General features: G+C 48.7%; 1 protein-coding gene across 1 annotated transcript in view; it reads right to left on the bottom strand.

The window, feature by feature from the left end:
• FHAD1 (forkhead-associated (FHA) phosphopeptide binding domain 1) overlaps positions 1 to 20,927 on the bottom strand; it is a 138,442-nt gene that overhangs the window by 15,857 nt on the left and 101,658 nt on the right. The window contains exons 21-30 of the mRNA XM_008572857.1: positions 20,398 to 20,482; positions 18,114 to 18,220; positions 16,309 to 16,468; positions 14,984 to 15,116; positions 10,028 to 10,157; positions 9,239 to 9,351; positions 6,455 to 6,550; positions 5,802 to 6,022; positions 5,076 to 5,241; positions 305 to 385 (exon numbers count right to left, since the gene is read on the bottom strand). Of these exons, the coding sequence (XP_008571079.1) occupies positions 305 to 385; positions 5,076 to 5,241; positions 5,802 to 6,022; positions 6,455 to 6,550; positions 9,239 to 9,351; positions 10,028 to 10,157; positions 14,984 to 15,116; positions 16,309 to 16,468; positions 18,114 to 18,220; positions 20,398 to 20,482 (1,292 nt within the window). The remainder of the gene's footprint in view (positions 1 to 304; positions 386 to 5,075; positions 5,242 to 5,801; positions 6,023 to 6,454; positions 6,551 to 9,238; positions 9,352 to 10,027; positions 10,158 to 14,983; positions 15,117 to 16,308; positions 16,469 to 18,113; positions 18,221 to 20,397; positions 20,483 to 20,927) is intronic.

The raw sequence follows: 20,927 nt of genomic DNA on the forward strand, positions 1-20,927 counted from the left end.
ACCTCTCCCTTCTACTTTTCTTATGACCTTGTCTCCAAGTCCCCAAATCATTTAGTGCCCAGGATTAGCCATTAGCCAAAATGATACTCAGATTCTGCCCTCCCTTTTCTCATGCTGCCTTGTCTCTTAGGTCCTTTGATCAAATTGCAGGTGGGCAGGGGCTGGGCGGGGCAGGGAGGGGAGTGAGCTGCGTGGTGTTCCTGGGGTGGGAGGTGCAGGCTGGCACCTACACCCCACAAGCTCTTACCCTTTGAAAAGAGTCTCTACTTTGTGTCTGGCTGCAACATCAGAACACTCTCCATACCTGCCTCTCTTTCTCTTTGAAGGAACAGTTGCAAGGGGTTGATCCTTTTGTGTTTCTCTGCTCGTGATCCTCTAAACGTTCCTGAGTGAAAATATCAGGTGAGCAAGAGAGTGTTTAGTGCGTCCTTAGCTGCTCCAATCTGGAACATACCTCTGAGGTTTCTGGGAGATGCTGGGATTCACCGGAATGGGTGGGCAGAAGATGGGGCGGGTGGGTGAGGGTCTTTTTCTTTAGCCAGCTTCGGTTTATACACCGCAGCACCCTCCCACATGTTCCTTTTTCATCCTGTGTGGTCCTGAGGGCACCGCTCCCAGCTCCCCTCCCTGGCCCCCCGATACAGAACATCTACCAGTTTCTGCTCCTCGGTCAGACTCATACAGCGGCACTGAGGAAACCAGGATCTTGAGAATACCTGGGCCCAAGAAAATCTTGGAAAATAGTGAGTTAAGTGGAACAGTGGTGACAACGATGATGGTCTAAGAGTCGTATTGAGTGGTCCTATTTGCTAAGGGTTTTATATACATGCCCTCACTGGATCGAACCTTATTATTATTTTTTTCTCATCTTAAAGAGGAAGGATCTGAGCTAATTCAGCAGAGGGAAGATGAGCAGCTCCAGCCCAGCTGAGACTGTTGCAAGGCTGTGGCCAAGCCCCTTGGCCAGGGTTTGATCGGCTGGAGCCCTGCGAGGAGCTGAGCTGCTTCCCCAGCCAGAAGCAGCCTGAGGCATTTCAGCCGTGCTCACACTTCAATTCCCAATAAAAGGCTAGGAAAGGGCTTGCATGCTTCTCAAAGGGCAACTTCTGTGTATTTAAATTTTTTCTATTGAAAATTCGTCTTAACCCATTCACAAAAAGTACCGGCTCCTTCTTGGCTGTAGCCCTAGTTGGATTCGCCAAATAGAAAAGAGAGCTTTACAAAGGAGCTGCCGGCTTTAGGAGGAGGAGGGAAAAGTCTCAGGGTTTGCTGGACTGGTCAGCTGGCAGGAAGCTCTCTGAAAGCAATGCAGGAATCGCCCCCTCCCCGAGAGTTGCCTTTTCTCTCCCCTACAGTAACCCGTGTGCTGGGCACTGCATGCATTATGCCATTTAACCCTCCCACTGCCCCAGGAAGTAGGTCCTGTTGTCACCGTTATTGCTGTTGTTGAGAAACCTGAGGCACAGAGGTAAAGTCACTCACTCAGAGTCACTCAGGGGCAGAGGTGGGCTTGAACCCTATTTGTCTGATTCCAAAGTCCACCTCTTAGCTTGGAGAGACACTGCTGTCTTATCTAGCAATGTAGGAAGTGGATTAGCCTGAGCACAGCTGGGCTAATCACTGTCACACGGTCACTTGGAGAGAGCTATGGACCCAGAGCATCCCAGGGTCCAGAAGCCGATGACCATGAGGTTCCCCATGAATGCCTAGCACTGAGGTTTTCCGAGTATTTTATATCAAGTCTCAGTTGCACAGCTGGATGTATTAGCATGGAAGCATGACTTTTGATTCTGGGAAGTTCTGCTTGGTGAAGAGATGTTCAAACATTAAAACTACACTGGTGTGTGTGTGTGTGTGTGTGTGTGTGTGTGTGTGTGTTGGGGGGTGGTTCCTGAAGCTCAAGTTGAGTAATTTCATTTCGTGGAGCCCCAACCATTCCACTTTTATGAATGGGTGCTCAGATTTTGTAGAGAAGACTGAAAAAATTAAGGGTCCTTGTAAAAATACGAGGTGTAAAACAAACAAAAAAAGAAACGGATTTTATTTTTCTTTAACTACCATTTTAAAACTGAAAATATATTTCTAGGAAGGAGCCGACGTCCAGACAAATCTATACAGGTTCTCTTTAGAATCCAGCAAACAGGAGTTTCTGATGACATGTTAATAACAAACCTTAAATGCAAAGCCAAGTCCCTGAATTAGCACCCGGAGAGCAATGGTGAATGGAATATGAGGGGGACATACTCTTATGCCCTGTTCACCATTCCATACCCTGGAAAGGCATGGGGGTGGGCAGCTGAACAGGGGCTGGGAGGGCAGGAGGTCTGGGTGGGATCCCATTCCTGCGGCTGATAACCAAGTAATGCCACTCTCTGCTGACCTCAGTTTCCCATCTCCGGAGTGGCTAATGCCTGCCAGCGCTCCTTGCTGGTGGATGTGAGCAGGTAGAGCGGTGCCTCCTACCCAGTAAGCACTCAGCAAAGCGCTCACCACCAGCGCTGCCGTGACAGTGGCTAGAGTTCCTAGCAAATCTTTCCCTACATTGTGAATTGCATGAGTTTGAAAGTTCCCACCTCTAACTCTTCTGGGGACCCCCGACACAGGTTTAACTTGATCATTTCAGATCCTCCTCCACTGAAAGATATCTAGTGCCAAACAGGCTGGCATGGCCTCTGCATTGTGTATGAATGAGGCGGTCATGAATAATGCATGTGAAGCTGATTATGTAAATCCCCAGGTTTTCTTACATTTTCAGCCAGCACACGACAATGGGCTTTTTGGGGTCCTTTGCCGTCCCATTCTGTGGTTTAGTGCTTGTGCTTTGGGAGTTGGCCTGCCAAGCCCTGGGGGTGCCTCAGGAAGGAGCGAGCCCTCCAGGGGGCACATCAAAGGACAAGTCAGACCTCTGTCCCTACCCACTCTCCCTGGCATGGCGCAGTGTGAAAGAAAACCGTCTTCTGCCTGAGGCAGCCCCGAGATGCACGCAGACTGAGGCCTGTGATGTTTAATTCAGAGGGGTGAATACTACCACGTCCTGTCTGGAGCTCCCCCAGAGCAGGACTGCCATTTTCATTTCTGTGGCTGCAAGCCAGGGAGCCTGTGGTCTGGAAGGTTTGCAGGATGGAGGGCAGGCTTCTGCAAGGAACTTACCTGACCCTCACCTCCTGGTTGGGAAGAGGGGCACCCCTCTGTGGGGATTTGGCCTCAGAGCTCATGCAGGCAACACACGCACATGCACACACAGTCATACACACGCAAACACTCATGCACACGCAGCACACACACACACACACAGGTGCATGCACACACACACAGCTCCGAACACAGAAAAGCTAATGATTACAAGGAGGAGTCTGGGGGCCAGCCCAGCACAGAGCATGAGACCTAGGGCCAGAGAGATCTGGGGTCAGGTCCCGGCCCTACTAACCAGCTACTATGTGAACTTGGGCAAGTCTCTTAACTTTCTGGGGCTCAGTTTCCTCTGTAAAAAGGGATCACTGTACCAGGCAGGGTTATTAAGAGGCATTAATAAACCCAATCACGGCTGCACAGCATGGACAGAGCCCAGTGCCTGGCCTGCAGATAGTCACGAAGAGGTGGTGGCTGTGCTTATTTTCCTTGTTTGCCTCATCCCAGGGCTGAGATCTGCTCTACCTTAGGCAACAGTTAAGGACAAGGGAGAATCTGGTTCCATTTAGAAGTCACTGTTCCAGCGCCCAGCATGGAGTAGGCTAAAGGCATGCTTATGGACTGTAGGAATGGAGGGAAAGAGGTGTTAACAAGCAAAGAAGACAAGAAACAGTGACATCACTGACCACTTGGCAGACACAGGATTGCCAGGGAGCTTCTGAAACTGTTTGGGTGCTGGTCATGCATGGCTCGAGTTGGGGGAGCTTTCTTGTAGAAGACCCTCCTGGGTCCAAGATGAAACTCACCTGAGAGACCACCTGCATAGGCAACTGACAACAGGGAGAAGGGCAGCATCCACCTGCCAAGTGCCAGGCCCTGGGCTGGTGCTTCAGAGACAGTACAAATCCCTCTCACCACCTGAAACCATTTGGCTCCTGGGTTCAGACAGTGGGAGTGCGGATAGCGAGGGATACCTGCACTGTATTTAATCCTCACAACAACTCTGCTAGGCAGAGGCTCTCCGCTCTCCATTCAGATGGAGAAAGCAGGCTCCAAGAGGTGAAGAGACTCGCATAAGGCCACACAGTTAGCAAGTGGGGGATTTGAACCCAGGGCTGACTGACTCCTGTACTATGTTACAGATGAGCTACCAGGGCTGGGGGAGAAGGTGGCTTCTTTTGGCTAGGTCATCAGCCTGAGCCTGGAATCTTGGTTTCCCAAGCCAATGCTATTTCCAACTCCATGCCAGGAGCAAATCTGTTATCCTTGTGCCTTTTCCTCTGGGCTCCTTTAGCCCAGAATGCCCACCCGCCCATCCCTTCGGTGGACAGACTCCAACGCTCCTTTGCAATTCAAAGTAGGTATCATCACTTTGGGAAGGAAGTCCTCCCTGAATGCTCTAGGCTGGCTGAGTGCCCTCTCCTGGATCACATAGCTGCAAGCACCCTCTGACAGCCCTTTCCCCATGAAATCAGCCTGAAGTCAGCTCTTCACCTGTCTCAAGGATGTTCTTCAAGGACATCCATCCACCCAACCATCCATCCACCAAATATTGGGTGTCTGCTATGTTCCAGGCACTCAGAATAGTGAACCCAAATCTCTGTTCTCAGAGAGCTTATTTATCTATGTATCCCAGCACATGGCAGAATGATAAAAATATGAATCATAGCCACCACTGAAAAAATACAGATGAGCACTATGAGCCTCAGAAGTCTCAGAGAGGTTAAGAAACCTGCCTAAGGTCACACAGTAAGTGGTAGACACCATTAGTGGTAGAGCTCTGGTCTAAACCTAGGCTTGTCTGATGCTAAAGCTATTCTGCCACCTTCCTTTGCAGCAGTAAACGTGTTCCGCACTACTGGGATCCTCCTGGGACCTCCCTTGGCCATTTCTAAAGGGCATTGAGGGGCAGCCTCGGAGGTTCTGCCCGAGCAGAGGCGTCTCACCTGCTGCTGCCGGATGGCTCTGTTGATCCTCTTCTCCTGGTACAGCTGCTGCTCCGTGCGCTCCAGCGCCTCCTTCAGCAGGGCCTTCTCTTCGGTTTCTTTGTAGATGTTGTCCTCCAGCTTGGCCACCTGTGACTGGTACATCTGAACGGACACTTTGCTCTGCCTGGGTGCACAGGAGAGACAGAGTCTCTGTCCCCCTCATCTTTGCTACTCATCGTCAACATCCCAGATCTGGAAGCCTCTCAAAACACTTCCCCAGAGGGCTTAAGAGACTTAGGAGTTTCATTACGAGGAGAGAATGACAAAGATCTGGGGACCTGAGGACAGGCCCATCAGCTGAGCATGTGTGGGAGGGTGGTAAAGGCACGCTGGCCACCCCTCCAACTTCCCAGAGAGGGGAGCTGCGACTACTGGAAATACGATGGAACTGTCCAAACCACCCAAGTGGTAAATGCTATGTTAAGGCTCGTAAAAGGTGCAGCTTAGACATGAGGAGAGCGTGCAGAATGGAGATGCCTGGCACTCTCCTTGCTGCTTTCTTGTCAACACACATCCCTCTATCAGGCCTAGTTATTGTCCCCTGGCCCCCAACTCCCCACCACCAGTATTTTAGGTTATTCCACACTCAGGCTTCCTGTCCTGCGCCAGTCCTAGGCATCTGCTGCTGTCTGTGTCTGGCCAGGAGAAGGGAGGCGGGGGCCTCTGCAGGGAGATGGGCAGTACCTGAGCTGCTCAATGTCTTTTTCGTATCCTCTCAAAAGCTCCTCTTTTCTCTCCAGCCGGTTCTTGAGTTGCGTGATCTTATCAAACACCAGATTGAGGTCCCTTTGTCGAAGCTGGTTGACTCTCTCCCTCTCTTTGGGGGAGAGGTACTTCATGGACACAAGGCCTGACATGTCCTTGATGTTCATCAGACTTCCGAGCGTCTTACTCAGGTCGATGTACTACAAAGAAAGCGTTCGAAGATAAGAGAACTTGCCCGACACCTCCGGTGGCCGCTTTTAGGAAGCAAACATCTACTCCTGTTTCATTCATTTTCTGCAATTGCAGAGATCAAACAAATGCTTTGGAAATGAGTGCAAGCAGGGCTTTTAGTATGACTTCCATTCTCCCCACATCCATTCACACTCTGCCCTTTTGAGAATGGGGGGAAAAAAGACAACAGATATAAACATTCATTCTAACTACCCAGTTTTTCAAGGAATTCCGCTATGCAATTTTGGACACATGCTGGGATAGTAGACAGGTCTTGCAGAGTTATTAGAACAACTAAATGGGTATGTGAAGTTGACATTTAGTCAAACTGCCCTGTGGTTAATAATGACTGCAGGGGACCAGGCTTTGGGCAGGAGGGGATGGGTGCTGCTTGTACATACCAGCTTTTCACTGAGATCTAAAGCCTCAGCCACATCCAGGGTCCCCACCTTTTCCATGGCTGGGCTGGACCCTGAGTTGGAAAGACTTTTCTGTGGCTGAAATAAAACAGAAATAGAAACTCTCTCTTGGCATGCCATTAGGAGTTTCTACAACCAGAAGCTACAGCACTGTGTGATGACTGAAGAATAACTCAAGAGCGTTGATGTTCATTTCAGTTCCTGAACATTCAGTCTGATTCCTTTGTCAGCTGCTTTCTTATGACTGTGTTCCTGCCCTTCAGAGAACGACTCTCTTTTTGAAACCATACACCACAGTCTTGTTCCTTGGTCACTGTCTGTCTTCCCTGTAGAACAGTGCTTCTCAATTGGAGTGGTTTTGTCCCCTTCCCCGGGGACATTTGACAATGTCTAGACACGTTTTTGGTTGTCACAGCTGAGGATGGGGAGTGTGTCTGGCATCTAGTGGGTAGAGGGCAAGGACGCTCCTAAATGTCCCACAGGACACAGGACAGCACCACCCCCCCCAATCAGCTAGACAATTCTGTTAGCGTCACAGTGCTGAAGTCAAGAAGCCCTGGTTTAGACACTAAGCTCCACAGGAACAGGGACCGTGTTGCTGTCACTCGCTATCCCACTCATTGTGCCTCATGTGGTACCCGGCACAGAGCCGCATAAAATGGGCATATTTGTTGAATGCATGAATGAAGGTTAAATAGAAAATAACCCCTCTCTCATTAAAGGAATCTCGTTTTCACATAGCAGAAACTAGACTCTCAGAAAATTTGGCCAAACATTCTCCTAACACTGGACTCTGATGTGGGAGCATCACTTCTGACCCTCTGTGGAGATGACGCAAAAAGGCGGTCACAGCTGTGCTCTCACGGAGTCCCTAACAGCCAGCTGGCTGCTGAAAGCCCCAACCGGATGCAGGGAAAAGCCACCAGGCCAAGCAGGGAGTCTGGAGAACCACAGACACTGTAATAAATCTCTTTAAAACAAAACCGGGTTTTAAGTGCTTGCTATGAACATCACGAGCATCTCAGCCCATGTGCTGGCACCACACTGTAAAAATTTTGCAATTAAAAATAAAACCCAACTACAAAAAATGTAAATACCTAAAAGTGACTGTGATAGGTAAGACTGGGCATATTTAACCATCTATAGAGATGAGAATAAAAGAGGGTATTGGCAGATGACAATACATTGGGCAGATTTGTTGCAAAAAAAGCCTAAGACGCAGCTTGGTATCTCCAGCCCTCTCCGCTGTGTCCTCTGCACCTCTGTGCAGGATCCCCCCTCTCCTTTCCTGAAGGTGGCAGGAGTCCTGGGTGAGGGTCACCTAAGGAAGAGTCTGGACTACAGAGTGCAAGCACACCAGCCCCACCCCCTTCTCTGCAGAGTAGCAGGTGCAGGAGGCAGACTATCAGGGACACAGTCTTGGCTCCAGTGTTCATTATCTGTGATCTTGGGTGAGATATTTGATCTTCTGAAGCCTTAACTTGTCTTATCTGTGAAATGGGAATAATAGTCACTATGACACAGGCTGCTCTGAGGATTAGATGAGATATGCATGTGAAGGCTTGTCTTGATGCGGCTTACAGTAAGCACTCAATAAATATCAGTTGTTTTTCCTCCTGCTCCTTCTCTTCTTTTAATTTTAATTACTGCTAACCCTGTGGGATTGAGGTCTCTTAAGAAAACTGGGAGGTTTCCTGCCGGGTGGTGTCAGTGGTGGTACTAGGGGTCATGGCCAAGGGGAAGTAAATCAGGGAAGCAGGGTCAGGCTATGAATCCAGCTGCCCTTCCACCTGGAGACTCCTCTGCTCCCAACCTCAGAGAATGAGGGTTTGATTTTATTAAACAAACCTGCTCATTTCCAAACACCCTTGTCCTGGACTCTAGCAAATATCCAGAAAAATTGTTGGAGAGAATGTTGGTATAGATAGGATGGCATCATTATTTCCTCTAAAAGGTGGTTTAGATCCATCCGCAGCAGCAAGCATACATGCCGTGGGGCCTGTGATTGACACTGACCTGAGCTGTCCATCAAATGCCCAAACATCCACTTAGGGCACTTTCAAGTTCATAGTGAAATCACTTCTGAAAATCCTCACAAATAAAACCATGACCCTATAAGAAGGGAAGTTGTTCTTGAATAATACAATTTAAATATTATTTGATGATGGTAACCGCTATCATTTATTAAGTTTTCACTATGAGCCAGGTACTGGGCTAAGCACTTTACAGAAATATCTCCTTCAACTTTTCCCATCATCATTTATAGAGTTCCAGAAAGGTTAAGAGCCTTGTCTGAGGTCACACAGCTTGCACATCTGGCATTTGGACACAGGTCCCCCTGACTCTAGAACTTGTGTCCCCTCAGTCATGACTCCCACCTGCTACCTTTTCTGCACTCATGTTTTTCAGACTTTAGGCAAACTCATATGGCATAACGGTATGAATTAGCCTGTTGAACATTTTCTGCAGAATGTAACACGTGATATGAAAAGGGGAGCCTGCTGTGCTTCAGCGGCTGATCGGGCCCAGTGTCAGTGCAATGACACACTGTGCTATGCACAGAGGGAAAGCCACCTTCCTATGCAAACATCAGACAAGAGGTACTGAAACGGCACTGACCAGTGAGTACAGACACCAGCCCATCACAGAGGACCCTGCCCCGAACCATTAACATGTGTGGCCTGCTAGGGCACCCAGCTAGTGTCTGCCCTCACGGCTGCCCTCTTCACATGCCAGTCACTGTAGAGACAAATTGTCTTTGGTTACCGCTCGGATCTCTATTCTTGAATGAGATGGCAAATCAGGTTTTGCGTCCAATAACATTTTCTGGACATTTTTTTCCATTCTGAGAAATGATTCAGTCAGGTGGTCCTTATGATCTAAAAAAGAAATAATTTAGACTCAAAAGAAAGGCTCAGGGAGAAGTTATTTCATGTACTAACCATAGCTACCATTTAATGGGACACTTACCACAGGCCTGTTTTAATCCTCTATGACCTTCTTTGGCAGATGAGGAAACTGAGGCCTAGAGAGGTTAAATGACTTGTCCGAGGTCACATAGCTAATATGACTTGCAGCCACATAGGTGTCACCCCGAGGCATTGAGAGTGAACTTTGCCTAAGGTCCTTCAGCCACAGGAACGAGGATGGAACTTGAACCCAGGCTCCTGGGTGTTAGCCCAGTGCCCTACCCAACAGTAAGCTCCGAATCTTGAGAGAGCCCCCTGCCCTTTAAACAGGGTACTCTCAGAGGTTCCCCATCACTGATCCTTGGACAGTGTTAGCCCATGACAAAATCTCACCTGGCCACAGTGAAGTAAGAAAAAGGGCAATACTGAGTTTTTCATGAAATCCTATTTATTTAATATCTAAGACTGCACTTAACTTTGAGGTCATGGTCTTCTTTTTAAAAAAAAAAATTTTTTTTTTTTGGTATTGCAATATCCTTCCAGTTATGAATTGATGGGGATAAAAGACGGTGGTCCTGGCAGATGGGTCAGTCCCCAAAATGAACCCTACAGTCTGGGGTCCATGGCTCTGTGAAGAGGAACTTACTTGTCGAGCAGGCCTTCTCGAGTTCTTTAATTCGTGCTCGAAGTTCAGACAGCGCCTTTTTCTGACGCTGGATGACCTCCTCATGTCGGGACCCCTTGCACTTGGCCCCCAGGTCGCTGAAGGATTGCTCCTGTGGGCAGAATGGTGCATATAGCAGCTTGATTAAGGATCTGAATATTTCTCTTACATTCACAGAAACATGAACAATTCATGCTCAGCAGGAACCCGGTCGCTTAGCACCTTTGGAAAATATCATAAGGGCTTCAGCAAAGAAGGAATTAAAATTTTTCATCTCAAATATCAAGTCACATCTAGGAAGATTTCCAACTTTCCTACCTACTTAGGATCACTATAAATAAAAGATCTCCTCTATGTTCTCTTTGCAACATTAAATTTATTTTTCTTCTAATATTCTTCTATGCCTGGGTTTCCACTTATTGTCATTCTGGTCTTGGTTCTGAACAATCACTGCAAATTCTACTCCTAGAGGGGCATTTTTATTTTTTTTCCTTTTTGTCTTTTTTCATGACCGGTAACGGGATCGCAACCCTTGGTGTCACACCCGCACCGTGCTCAACCAGTGAGCGGACCGGTCTCTATATGGGATCCGAACCCTCGGTGGGAGTGCCGCCGCACTCCCAAGCACCGCACTCTACCGAGTGCGCCACTGGGCTGGCCCGTAGAGGGGCATTTTTAGATGAGAACACATGATTCTTGCTTTTTAACTGGTAGTAATGGCGATTGTCTAAAATTACTAGTGGGAATTTGATGGACTGGATCTTCCTTGGTTGGTCTGGAGAAAGGAGAAACTTCCTCTGAGACTTCGGAGGAAGTCCAAAGGCTGTTCGGAGCCTCTAGAACAGTACTGTCCAATGGAACTTGTGCGATGTGGAAATGTTCTATACCTGCGCTGTCTAATGTGGTAGCCCCTGGCCACATGTGGGTCATATTGGATGGCTCAGGGTTAGAGCTGGGTTTACGAAGGGCACAGATAAGGAAAGGTCTTCTTCATCTTTTAAGGGTCATGCACCTGTTTAAGATTTGGAAGAATGCAGAGCTCTTTCCTCCAGAAAAATTCACACACCCACAAAAAGTGACATGCAACTTCTAGAGGTTCAAGGCCCCCCTGAAGTCCAGTCATGGACAGAGTTAAACAACACTGCTCTAGGGTAATCAGTTCATTTATTCACTCATCCATCCATCCATTCATTCATTCTACCCAGATTTACTGGGCATCTCTACGTGCCAAGCCTTGTTCTAGGTTCTGGGGATTCAGCAGGACTGAACCCAGCAATGTCCTTGCTGTCACGGGTTTTGCATCCTAATGTGGGAGATGGACAATAAGAAGGTAAGTACACAGTCCAATGGAACTTGTGCGGTGATGGAAATGTTCTATACCTGGTGCTGTCTAATGTGGTAGCCCCTGGCCACATGTGGGTCATATTGGATGGCTCAGGGTTAGAGCTGGGCTTACGAAGGGCACAGATAAGGAAAGGTCTTCTTCATCTTTTAAGGGTCATGCACCTGTTTAAGATTTGGAAGAACGCAGAGCTCTTTCCTCCAGAAAAATTCACACACCCACAAAAAGTGACATGCAACTTCTAGAGGTTCAAGGCCCCCCTGAAGTCCAGTCATGGACAGAGTTAAACAACACTGCTCTAGGGTAATCAGTTCATTTATTCACTCATCCATCCATCCATTCATTCATTCTACCCAGATTTACTGGGCATCTCTACGTGCCAAGCCTTGTTCTAGGTTCTGGGGATTCAGCAGGACTGAACCCAGCAATGTCCTTGCTGTCACGGGTTTTGCATCCTAATGTGGGAGATGGACAATAAGAAGGTAAGTAGGGAAAACATATGGTGAACAGTGATAAACGCTAAAGAGAAAATTAAGTGCGGAAATGGATTGGGTGGTTGGAACGAATTTTAGTCGCAGATAGAGCTGCTAGAGAGGGCTTCAGTCAAACTGGCAAGAAAGGGAAAAAATTGACAATCTGGTTCTTTTATAACAATTTCTAAAATAATTTTGGTTCACTTCATCTGCATTTCTCTCTCTCTCTCTCTGAGTGTAGATATAGCTAGATATAAACGATAATATATAGTATGAAGTGAACCAAAATTATTAAAAAAGTTTTCTATCTATCTTTCGCATTGACTACATGCCAGACAATGTTTTTGGCACTGGATGGGACCAGGGACCAGGCAGACAACCCTGGACCTCATTTCTATGGGGCACACAGATGACAGACAAATGTCACAGTCCAGAGAGGGACACATGCTACCGGGAAAACAAAGCAGAGGAGAGGAAGAGAGACTGTCTGCTTGTTCTTCTTCCTTTGATGACTCAAGTGTGTAATAAAGGCATATATGACGTGTCAGGCCCTGTGCCAGCCACCCTGGCCACCGGGGGTACGAGGCCCATGGCTCCTTCAGGGAGCTCAACAGTGCCATCTGAGGCCATCCACGGAGTGTCCCCCACTTCCCCGGGTCCCCACCACTCGCTCCTTCATTTCCTTCAGGCTCTGCTCCAAGTCTCCTGCAGAAGCCTCTGCGACCACCTGATCCGAATGAGCCCCCACACCCAATGTGTTACTCTCTGCCCCAAATCCTGCCGTACAGGTCCTCAGAGCGCTTGTCCCCGCAGGACATTTTGCTCTGTATTGACTTGTTATCTCTCCCCTCCCAGAATGTGGGCTCCATGAGAGCAAAGTCTTTGTCTCCTTTGGAGACTGTGCGATTCCGAGGACCTAGCCCTGTGCTTGAGCACAGCAGGCGCTCAATAAATATGGAGGCCGAATGAACTGAGGTCAGAAGCAGGAGCTGTATGGAGCTCGCCCCAGCTTTCCAGCTGGGACCAGAGCTCAGCACCTGAGAGAGGGGGTGCTCCATCCCAGGCTGCTTGTCCTTGGACCCTGGCTCCAGCCTGCTACGGACTGCACAGCTGGTCACTCCCTGGTTGGTGCTACATTGGCCACACTCATCTCTTTGAGAGTGTGTTTGCCTTGGGAGTAAACTACCCAAAATGTTCTCTCTCTTTCTCTCTCTCTCTCTCTCTGTGTATAGAAGGCAGGAGACACTGACTTTTGGGGGTCAAGGGTGGCCAGAGCAGCAAGGCTCTGTTACAGCCCTCACTTGGCCCAAGAGTAAGCTGGAGCTCCATGTGACCCGTCCTCATGGCTCTTCTGGGAATTTATCTATTTAGAGAGGATGAGAGATTCTTTCTCATACAACTGTTAAGCCCTGTGACCCACTCTGGCGTAGAAAGGACATGGCCTGAGTATGGAAAACCGCTCGGAAAAGGAACAGATACTTCTTTCCTTTTATCTTGCAGCCTCCCTCCCCCAGCCCTCTGCTAATCCCGCCTCTTGGCAGAAACTAAAAACCACGGGCATTCAACAGTCCATCCAACAAACACGGGCAGAGTCCAGGGGAGTCCGTGCGTCCTCCCCTGTCCCTGGCATCCAGCAGGCACTCAGTGGTTGTTGAGCGAGGGAATGAATATGGGCCGGGTCCTGCTCTAACAGCTTGGGGTTCCAACAGGAGGGACACATCCTCCCTGCCCCATGGAGCTTCTGGCCGCAGGGACGTTGCAGGCCCCCTCCCGGTCACCCTGAGAACAAGGAGACACTTCTGTTAAAGTGCTGTGTACAGCAGTCGGTGCCCAGGATAGCTGGCCGGACCTTGAGCCCTTTGGTTCAAGCTGTCTGTGGCCCCAGCTCGCTGCCGTCTGGCAGGGGAAAGTCGTCTTTGAGAAAACAGGAAGGCAAGCTGACACATTTGGCCCTGTTTCCAAGTGCAAATTCAAAGCCTATTACCGGAATGCCCTGCTCTCTAGTTTCATAAAGCCAAGGGAAGAGGATATTCCCGGACTCCAGGAAACCTGGGGCCTCGAGGAATCACTGAGCCCCATCATCAGCCTACTATGGAGTATCACAAACACAGCCACAGGGACAGGGCGCGTGTGCCAGCCTCGAGGACAGCCTCATGAAGACGTGCAGCTGGGACTTCCAGGCATGCGAGGCTTCTGGGCAGGCACACAGAAGTGAGCAAGAGACAGCATGGACCATTCATCGAGCTGTCCTTTGGGAAGGCAGTCTGGTCCTATTAAGCACAATTCAGGAAGTCCTTTGGACTCAGGATTTCACATCTAGGAATTTGTTCTACATACGTACACGTATATGAACTACAGCATTGAGGAAAAGGAGAAATAACCTAAGTGTTCATCAATGGGGGCTGGTTGGATAAAAGGGACACAATATAATTCTGTGCACTCATGTAAAAGAATGGGGCAGATTATTATTTTCTAATTATTATTTTTAAAATATTATTATTTTTATTTTATCTTTGACTGCTGGCCGGTACAGGATCTTTACATACTAACTTGAAAAGATACCCATTAAGTAGTGTCATGTGAAAAAAAAAGCTGCAGAATGCACATGGTTTGATATCATTAGAAAAATAGTTATCTGTTATATCAATATCTTTATGTATGGGTTTGTGTGTGTTTGTCTCTGTTTGTTTGTGTGTGTATAAAGAAAATTTATTTCTTAACCACCCCATCAGGTGGGGACAGTCATTACTCCCAGACCGAGGAACTGGTGCACAGTGACCTCCCTGAGGTCATAGAGTTTCTAAGTGGAAGAGTTGGGATTTGAACCCAGGCAGAGTGGATCCAAGCCTGACCTTCAACCACTGCACATTCATGACCGTGTGAAGATATGGTGGCCTCTTCGAGGAAAAGATCTGATGCCACACACGTCAAACTGTTGACAGCTGTAACCTCTGGTGACTGTGATCAGAGAGTCAGGATTCTGTGTTTTATTTTAAACATTTCATATAAGCAACCAATACTTTTGGTACTTAGAATGAAAATATTTTCAAAAGGAAAGAAAGCCACCCAATGGCTCTTCCTTAGCATGTCCTTCCAGCTTCCCAGGACTAGGCAGGTACCCACCTCTTGGCTGCTGGAGAAAGTATCAGTGTGGATTGGTTCTATCTGCACTGAGATGTCACACATCTGGGTCTTATTCCTGGGCTTCTGTTCCTTCTCTACATTCAGCTGAAGTTTGTGTTTCTCTTGGGAAGCTCTAGGGCAGAGAAGAGGAGTCACTGGCCAGTGGGATGGCACGGGGTTCCAGGAACTATAAGTTAACTTTTGTATTCGTTGGCAGGCAAGGAAATGGAGCTCTATTTTTACAGGAAACTGTATTATTGGAGACTTCAAGCATCTTGCCCTCAGATTTCTAGAGAATTTAATTTCAGGGGACTTACAGAAGGGTGGTCAGGGCAGCAGTGGGCACCTGCCCTCACTTTTACACTGAGCCTGTGGACACCTGCTGTGGCATTACAGGGACATTTGCTGCATGTCTGCTACTTCTAACACCTTGTATATGTTAACCTTTCTATTTCTCGTGATAATCCCATGAGTTAGGGACTCTCCTTGCCCCACTTTACAGACAAGTAAAGAGACACACAGCAACGTGCCTGTGGTCACTGAGCATCTGGCTTTGGCACCAGACAGCCTGGATCTGGAGCCTGTTCTTTAAACCACTGTGTGAATCTGCACTAGCTGTGAGCCACGAGGCACACAAAGTTACAGGATACACACAAGATATCAATCTTACTCAAACTTTTTTTGGGAAACCATTACTCATGTCAAACTATGGATAAGCTATGGACAAAAAGGCAAACTCGTGTATTTTTTAGATTATGGGACAGTCATGATATTTTATATTTATATTAAGCTGACTCCTCTACATTACTCATGTCAAACTATGGATAAGCTATGGACAAAAAGGCAAACTTGTGTATTTTTTAGATTATGGGACAGTCATGATATTTTATATTTATATTAAGCTGACTCCTCTGGCTTATTCATTTGTTTAATAAATATTAGGTACCCTTATGTACCAGGCACTGTGTTAATGCTGGAAAGTCAACAGCAGGGGAAGGCAGGCAGTCAAATAGGCAATTATTGCCTTGCTGTGTGATAAGTGGCAGGTTAGACAGAGTGCAGGGACCGAGGGACCCCAAGCAGAGCAGGAGCCCTTGGCTGTGTTTGGTGAGAGTGCGTGAAAGAGGGCTTCCTGGAGGAAGTGACATTTAAGCTGTGACCTGTCATTTGGAATATTGGGCAGGAATATTTGAGAAGCACAGAACTAAGCAAAGCCCTGTCTCAGTGGATGAGGCTAGGATGCAAACACATATGACTCATTCATTCGTTCAACTCTGCAACCAGCACTTCCTGAGCCCTGGCTCGTGAGGACCCCTCCCACACACCTGAGGGCCTCCTTGAGGACCTTCAGCTCCCTGTCCTTCTTTTCTATCAGTCCGCTCGTTTGTGCCATCTTCTCCTTGAGCACACTCAGCTCTCTGCTCTGTTGCTGGACCAGCGCCATGTTCTGCTCCAATTCTATCTTCTGCTTCTCATTAAGCTCCCCTGGAGGCGACATGAAAGCCAGTGAGGGGGCTCCCGCCTCAGGTGTCTGCTATGGCCACAGCAGATCTACTGAGCCTACAAGAAGCACAAGGCAGGTCCGCCTCCGGGAATTCCCAGAGGGCCTTAGTAACTGCCAGCAGGTCTGCTTGCGCCTTAGCGAATGACTGGCGGCACAGCACACGCCCCGTGTCTTCTAGCAGAGCTGACTATGGGAGTGCGCTCCCACCTCGCCCCAGCATTGCACCAGCAGATGCTATCAGGGCCCTATCGGCATCCCTTTGGCAATTTAGGGCACTCCAGCTGACATTCAGCTGCCTGCTCTGTGTCGTTTTGTCTAAGGGCATTCTAAGGCCTCCGGAGCCTCCTTGGCTTAATTGCCAGGTGCCACAACCTCCCACCAAGGACTGGTGCAGACAGAAGTCCACATCCCAGCCCCCTCCCCACTCAGATGGGGTAGCCTGGAGGCATGTGGTCTACCCTGTTCCCGGCCTTCCCCAGCAGGGTGAAGCTCCGGTTGACCTCTGTACCTGCTTGATTGACAACGCACCCTGTCTCACTTCCTTCTCTGCTGCTGTTTCCTGGGATTACCTCTCCAATAAACTGCCTGAGTGGAATTCTGGTCTCAGGGTCTGCTTCTCGGGGAACCCAAACTAAGACACCTCCATTACCTTGAATCTTCATAGCAACCCTGTTAATAGTAAGATTGACATCCCCACTTCACAGATGTGGAAACTGAGGCTCAGAGAGGTAAAGGGACTCGCTAGGGTCATGCAGCTAATAATGAGCAGATCTAGAATTGGGTTTGACGTCTCTGGATTCTAGAAATGGATGGACATTGTTGCCTCTGGTCTATGCTTTCTCATACCTTACTATGGAAAAGTCACTCTGAAAAATTCAGCCACGAATGCCTCGGGGGTATTAACAGGAACAGCCACTGAAGGTTTGGGGATGTACAGGTTGAAATGGGAACAAGACAAGATCAGCATTTTTCTCCCCCCTTCCACCTCCCCAACCCTGGTTCTATCTCCCGACTGCTGCCTGCCTGTGCCTTTTGGCTTGATGGAGACTAGGGACGGGGAAGAGAAGACAGCTGTAAGAAGCAAGAGGGCAGCAGAAATAGGACAGAAGAAGAGGAGTGAAGTAGGAATATGAAGCCAGAGCTGCTTGTGCCTGTCCAGAAGAGCATAGCTGGCCACTGACGTCCACGTCAACCCTGGGAAGTAACTGTGCTGCCTGCATTTTGCATCAGAGGAAGAGGAGACCAGGAGAGGCCACCTTACGCTAGGTCCCAAAGCTCGTGAGTACTAGGGCTTCTGTAAATGCCTGCCCCGGAGTGCCCTACAATAGCCCCCAAGGGAGGCAAATTCCCTGTGGTAAAAGAAAATTCTCCCCCCAAAAGAAAGTTGCATTTCAATGCAGAGGTCTAAAATCCTCTGGGGCATGTTGCCTGTGGCCCCTGGGGGTTGCTGAGTGGGAATCAGCACCATGTCCAGCATATGCTTTTGCTGACTGAGGGACAGGTGCTGGAACAGCACGGGAAGCGGGTTGATGGGATTTTTCATGCCAAATTTCCCAACTCTTACTCTCCATTTCCTTCCTTTCTTAAGTGGGTCAGATGTGAAGAGACACAGGAAATTGTTCAAACCTCTCAAATCTGACATGTGGCTGTGGGCTTCGGTAAGGTCTTTCCTTAACCTCATGATGACCTCCTGCTGAGACAGGATTTCCTTCTGAGCACTCAGTAAGTCCTCTCTGAAATTCACAAAAACAGGCAAAATCAGTTCAACTCCACCTCCATGGTGTCTCCCGGGTGCCTGGAAGGGCCAAGTACAAATGCGAAATGATGCCAGTCACGGTCCACGGGATGCGAATTCCAGCACGGGGATAGGGATGTCTTTAAACATCCCCCAAACAAAAATTCACTCGATGTTCCTTCATTTAAAAAAATACATCAAGATAGAAGAAAGGATGTGGCTGGGTTTGGTGGGAGGCTGAAATATGCCTTGCATGGGGTGGCACCCCTTCTCGCTCTATCTTCAGCATGAATGGATATGCTTCTGGGCTCCTGATGGTGGAAGGAAAGGGAAGACTGTTTTCTGGGATTCAGGGATTCCCTGAGGACAGCGAAAAAGAGAGAGAGGAAGACATGTGGCTTCTGTTCTCTCACCAGCTCGTTTGAGAGCCTGCTGGAGAGAGGTGGGCCAGAAGGGAATGAATGGTGTTCATGGGAGAGCTGGTGGAAGGGTGGGCTCTGGGGCCCAGACAACCAACGGGGGCAAAGGATGAGGACAGGACAGATCCCCCTCGCCCATGACCCAGAGGGCATGACCCCTGTGGCACCTTGAGGCTCAGGGCGGTTGACAGGGAGGATGGCTATGCCCAGTGGGCAGCGAAGGGTGCCAGCAGTTATGGCAGGGTCGGGCGCCTTGATGGGGCGACCCAGAGGGCATGAGCCCTGTGGCACCTTGAGGCTCAGGGCGGTTGACAGGGAGGATGTCTATGCCCAGTGGGCAGCGAAGGGTGCCAGCAGTTATGGCAGGGTCGGGCGCCTTGATGGGGTTAAGCTGGATGAACCCGGATGCATTTCTGAGCAAGTGGGGGAAACCTCAGCTGTGGGGCAAGACGTTTTGTGTGTGTGTGTGTTGGGGGGAGGAGGAAGTGTGGCCACGTCTTGCCCAATGAGAAGGGGGTTAAGAGCTTCAGTGTTGGGGCAGGTATTAATGTCAACTCATTCGAGTTCACAGGCTTTTGAAATCCAGGATCTTCTCATGTAGACATGTGAAGGTAGAGTATTTGAAGATGTGTTTATTATGAAATAAAGCAAAATACTGGCAGGTTGCATGTCAAGAAAAAGATTGGTGACCATTGGAATGAAAGTAACTATATACATATTACATAGACACATATCATAGTAGTAATACATATAATGTGTGTGTGTGTGTATATATATATTTTTTCTGTGTGTGTGTGTCTCCTTGGCTATAAGCATAACTCTTCCAACTTGATGGTGACACTTTAGAACTCAGATGGCCGTACACAAGCCAATGAAGCGGACCAGAGAAGAGCAACGTGGTACTGATTCTTCTCCAAGTCGTGGCTACTACCGTCTCTAGAGAGAGTTCTAACAGGAGAAGGAGTCAGAAATTTCTCAAAATGTGGGGGTTGGGTATCTTTGTCTTTTCTGGGGTTAAAAACCCCGTGACATTAGACCTTGGTAACTGGAATTTGGAGCAAGGGTCAGGCGGGTGTTTTGTCTTCTGTGAGAAACTTTCTGAAAACTTTCTTGGCATCACATCAGTGGCTCTCGTTTACACGCTACTTTGCAGTGACTTTCTGGATCTTTCCCGCCCATACCTTTTGTTTCTCTGAAAACTGTCAGTTCCTTGAGGCTCAAGTCAGAGGACTCATTGACTTTCAGGGTTGTAAGTGTTGAGGTCATTTAATTAGGGTCATTTAGTCCAACCCCCTAACTGTTAACCTTTTCCAGGACCCCACCCACCAAGTGGCCTCCACTGTTTGTGACCTCCACTGTCTGCTTAGAATATCTAGGAACGGGCTTGCCGCTAGCAGGCACTCTGGAAAATAGCTAATAATAGTATCAGCTGGCATTTACTAAGCTCCAGGCACATACATCCTTATTTCACAGATGAGGAAGCCAAGGCCCAGCGAGGTGGTGTGACTCGCCCAGGGTCACACAACGAGCAAGTGTTGTGTCGGGATCTGAATGAAGGTCTACTTGGGTCTTGCCACGATACCATCCTGACTCGCTGCAGGAGTCTGGAAATTTAAGCAACATTGAGAAGACCCTGGATCAACTCTTTCTTTCAGGTTCTGACAACGTGGTTGGAGGTAGGGTTTTGGCTGGTTTGTCTGTGCTCACTTGGTGCCAGTGAGGCCGGTCTGGCACTCGCACACCCGTGGCTACTCACATCAAGTGGTCACACGCCATCTCTTTGGCACTGCTCTCCGACGGAGGAGCCACTGGAGGGTCTTGCGGCATTTCCTCCTTTTGAGCTGCATCAGAGGGACACACAAACATTATTACAATCCTCATGCAACGGATGCTATCCTTCCCCTGTGCTTACAAACACACCTGCGTCTTTCGCAACTTATAAACCCTCCCTACACCTGCAGCCCTCTCCACCCATGAGACCCGCCACCTGTTCTGTGTCACAGGCTGGGGGCTCTCTCCATGTGTGAGGCCACAGAATCTCCCTGGCTACCCCATACAGCAGGGATCAGCAACTCCATTTATAGACAAGGAAATGGGCATCTGGGTGACCCTGCTTGCGACCACTCTGCTAATGGTGAGAGGTGCAGCCTTAGCCACTGGTTACACCGCCTGCCTTCTTTCTGCTTTCTGCCCAGACAAGAGTCTTGGAAGAGTAACCTATGTTCAGTGCCTTCCTGTCCTCACTGCCCACTCCCTTCGCAGCCCACCGCCTCTGGTTTCCATTCT

The sequence above is a fragment of the Galeopterus variegatus genome, unplaced genomic scaffold (assembly GCF_000696425.1).
Source record: "Galeopterus variegatus unplaced genomic scaffold, G_variegatus-3.0.2 Scaffold843, whole genome shotgun sequence".
Taxonomy (NCBI): Eukaryota; Metazoa; Chordata; class Mammalia; order Dermoptera; family Cynocephalidae; genus Galeopterus; species Galeopterus variegatus.